The following is a 4,185-nucleotide window of genomic DNA, read 5'->3' on the forward strand; positions in this document are numbered from 1 at the left end:
TGCTCAGCCACTTGTCCGTTAATTTCACGAGCTGGCTGTTCCGTTGATCGGATCAACTGGAACCCTCGTCGTCGTAACCGACGGAGTGCCACGATATAAGTATAATTAACGGGAAGTGATCTCATTCTGTACTTTCTAACCAAATGAAAAATAATAACGATGATTACATTACAGATGGTACACGTTGAAATTAAGCAAAATTGAGCAATAATCTTGACTTTGTAATATTATCTATTTCATATTTATTTTGTTATAGTTTGATTTAGTGTGTGGGAAAAAATGGTTAAAATCCACATTGCAGTCCGTTTATTTTGTCGGTTATCTTATTGGATCAATCATATTTGGTGTTTTATCTGATAGGTAAGCTATATTTCAATAAATATTTTTCTTAAACATAATATTCAGTCTTAAATGTATATTCAGTTTATAGTTATTGATTTTGGTCACTTTCATGATTTATGCATTCTACCAGAGTTCTTTCCTTTAGTGTGCGAGAATAATTTCCATTTAATAGTAGAATCAGTCATCGTCAGAAGAAAATATCTTCTTGAGTGCATGAAATATATTGCTGATATTTCCTCTTCTTGATTATGAAGTTAGAAATGGTGTAGTATTAGCTCAGACAAACAAGACAACTCATCCCGTCTATATTGATTTTGAATTTTGGCACCAGGTTAGCAATTTTAGAGGAGGAGGAAAGTTGATATCATCGATCCCAGTGTCCAACTGGCACTTGTCTTACCGACCTCGAAAGAATAAATGGCAAAGTCGACCGCGACGGGATTTGAACGCAGAATGCTAACGATTCTGCCTTGTCACCACGTCTATGTTGGTTACAAATTTTGTTACAAAGCAAGCGATTTTAGAGGAGGAACGAAGGAAATAAGTCGATTGCATAGACACCAGTTTTTAACTGGTACATGTCTTGTTGATCCTGAAAGGATGAAAGGCGAAATCGATCTCGGTGGAATTTGAACTCAGATCGTGAAGGCGGATGTAATGCCGCTAAAAAGCTTGCCTGGTACGCTAAACGATTCTGTCAGCTCACTGTGTTGTCATCACGTGTGTATTCGTTTCTACTCTGGCACAAGGCCCGAAATTCTGGGGGATGGGACCAGTCGATTAGATTGACCCCAGTACGCAACTGGTACTTAACTTATCGACCCCAAAAGGATGAAAGGCAAAGTCGACCTCGACGGAATTTGAACTCAGAACGTAAAGACAGACGAAAAAGTATGTCTTCTACTATAGCCATACGGGCATATGGCGTAGTGGTTAAGAGCGGGGCTACTAATCCCAAGATTCCGAGTGCGATTCCAGGCAGTGACCTGAATAATAATGATAATAATAATAATAATAATAATAATAATAATAATAATAATAATAATAATAACAACTACATCGAAAACTACCTTAGGAATGAGAACCCAGGTTCGAAATTTCCCCAAGACACCTGATGAAGGCTGGAGGGTATATCAGCCGAAACGTTGTGTTAACAACAAATAAGATGATGACAAAATTCCGTCAATTATAAATAATGTAAATAATGTAAATAATGTACAGAATGATATTGATGTCAGATCGGGAACTTGAAACATATTTTCAGGCGAAGATTAAGGTTTTATTTAAGAGAATTGATGATATTGATGAATAATAATTTGAGATGTCAAACTGAATGAAATGGGTGTATTGTTTATTATGAAGAGAGTGAAACCAAGTGATGACGTCTCCTCTGCATTTCCAGAGCAGAAGCTTAGGGTTAGTTCTAACCAGGGGTAGAATACGGTCAATGATACATTTACTAATTCGAACTAAGTCGGATTTAGTAGAACTTAACTAATTTTTACATTTACGTATCAATGATTAATTTACATTTCTGTTTTTCGTGTAGATTTGGTCGGAAACTTACTTTTTTTATGTCGAACACATTCTTTGCTGTTTGTGGAATCAGCAAAATCTTCATGCCATCATCCATCGCGTTTATGATTTTCCATTGTATGCAAGCTTCTGGTTTTATGGGTATTTCAATCAGTACTTATGCACTCAGTAAGTTATTCCAAAAAAATATTTTCCCCGCAAACTTTTATATGGATTTATTTGAATAGTGTATTTTTCTCTTGTTTATGCAACAAAACTCAAACACACATATATCTATAGAACATGCGCACATTATACATTATAATATTTATTTTATGGTATATATTATATAATATATATTATATATACGCGTGTACATATATGCGCATGTTCATAACTTACATAAGCAACATACATGCATACATACATACGTACATACATACATACATACGTACGTACATAATATATACATACATACATGCATATATAAATACAATATGAGCGAAGAAATATTGATTAAAATGAATAGCATAAATAAATACTTAAGGCAGGCCTTGAAGGAAGATAGTATGCCATTGAAGAGGTTGCGAATAGCAGCCACTCAAGAATTCGCGAATAGCGACGAAAGGACTTTGACTTACAAACAACCGGTTGGTTGTTTAATCAGCACATTAAGCTTGTCTTTTAAGGAAAAGGACAGGCTTATTGTTTGGAGATAAGGTGACAACCGTGGACACTGTGTTTCTTGCTCAAAAGCCATCGTCAGCACAATAATTGTCTAACATCATCTCCAGTAGCCAAAGGACTTAGAATCATATAAAACAGAGTAGAAGCTTAATCTTATTAATATTAACCATATCTTGGTTCCTCGTTGACAAGCGTCTGATATTAAAGGATATTAAATGATGTAATATGCAAACTAGTATGTTCTTCGATACTACAAGATTTGGTGTGTACATAAACAGATTGGTTATAATATTATGTATATGTATTTATATAATATACATAATATATATAGTGCTTTCAAATTTTGGCACAAGGCCAGCAATTTTGGAGAGAGGGTAAGTCGATTACATCAATCCAAGAGCTCAAATGATACTTTTTTTTATCGATCTCGAAAGGATGTAAGGCAAAGTTGACCTCGGCAGAACTTGAACTCAGAACGTAAAGATGGACGAAATGTCGCTAAGTATTTTGCCCGGCGTGCTAACGATTCTACGAACCCTCAAACACGCACACACAGAGGACAGGTTTCAACACAGTTTTCGCCTACCAAATTCACTCTCAAGGTCGACCCAGGGCTAAAGTAGAAGACACTTTCTCAAGACTGAACCTAAAGCTACATGATTGTAAAACAAACTTCTTAACCACAACGCCATGCCTGTGACTGTTTGTGCATTGATATACACATTCTTAAAAATAAGCACACATACACTCACATATGTGTATTTGAATGTGCACCTATGTAAAGATATATTGATATTAAAATTTTAGTTGTCAGTGAAATTAACTGTTTTAATTATCAGACGAACTTAACTCATCTATATAACAATATTTCCCCATTATTTTATTTTTCAGAACTCAAAAGTACTTGTTGCATTTATGTTTATTTTATATTTCACAGACTTAGAATTTGCCCCTTCAAGGTACCGTACACCTCTTAGTTTTGTGCATATGTCCATGTATACATTCACTTCGATGCTTTTACCAGCGTTCGCCTATGCCATACCTAACTGGCATTATTTAGAATTGACGGTGTGTCTTCTACCCCTGGCTAATTGTTTCCTTTGGAAGTGAGTTAAGTATATTTTTCATTTTCTTCTTATACAAAATGAGACTAAATTCTTCAATTTCTCGGCAGATTTCTTCTATTTATTCGATTTAAATTTACCAAAAAAAAAAAAAAGAAAAAGAAAAAGTACTTGTTCTGAGCATTTTCGTAATTTGACTTTACGTTATTCATTTTTCCTTCAACTTACGAGAGACATTTCTGCATCTTTTGCGGTTTTGGATAAATTGAAACCAGAAAACACCCACGGCATTACTAAGTCCCGGTGGTGAGGTAGAATGGATTCACTGCCATTCTCACATCTTCACATCCTATATATAAGCAAAATATAAGTATAGGAATTTTAAAACCACATTCATTAGTATACAGGTGTTTCCGCTATGAGGAAGTGTTTTAATATTTAAACGCTGTTTCAATAAAGGAACGCTTCATGTTAAAGCTCTGGGTGTACAATTCCTTATAGCAGAAATAACTGCAAGCTAATAAACATAATTAAGTTTTGTCATTTTGTCATTCATATAGTATATGTATATATATAT

General features: G+C 34.6%; 1 protein-coding gene across 6 annotated transcripts in view; it reads left to right on the forward strand.

The window, feature by feature from the left end:
* LOC106880866 (organic cation transporter protein) overlaps positions 1 to 4,185 on the forward strand; it is a 21,437-nt gene that overhangs the window by 12,713 nt on the left and 4,539 nt on the right. For all 6 annotated transcript variants that reach the window (XM_052972533.1, XM_052972532.1, XM_052972534.1 and 3 more), the window contains 3 exons: positions 257 to 360; positions 1,892 to 2,046; positions 3,482 to 3,650. In XM_052972533.1, coding sequence (XP_052828493.1) covers positions 257 to 360; positions 1,892 to 2,046; positions 3,482 to 3,650 — 428 coding nt within the window. The remainder of the gene's footprint in view (positions 1 to 256; positions 361 to 1,891; positions 2,047 to 3,481; positions 3,651 to 4,185) is intronic.

Source organism: Octopus bimaculoides, chromosome 13, assembly GCF_001194135.2.
Source record: "Octopus bimaculoides isolate UCB-OBI-ISO-001 chromosome 13, ASM119413v2, whole genome shotgun sequence".
Lineage (NCBI taxonomy): Eukaryota > Metazoa > Mollusca > Cephalopoda > Octopoda > Octopodidae > Octopus > Octopus bimaculoides.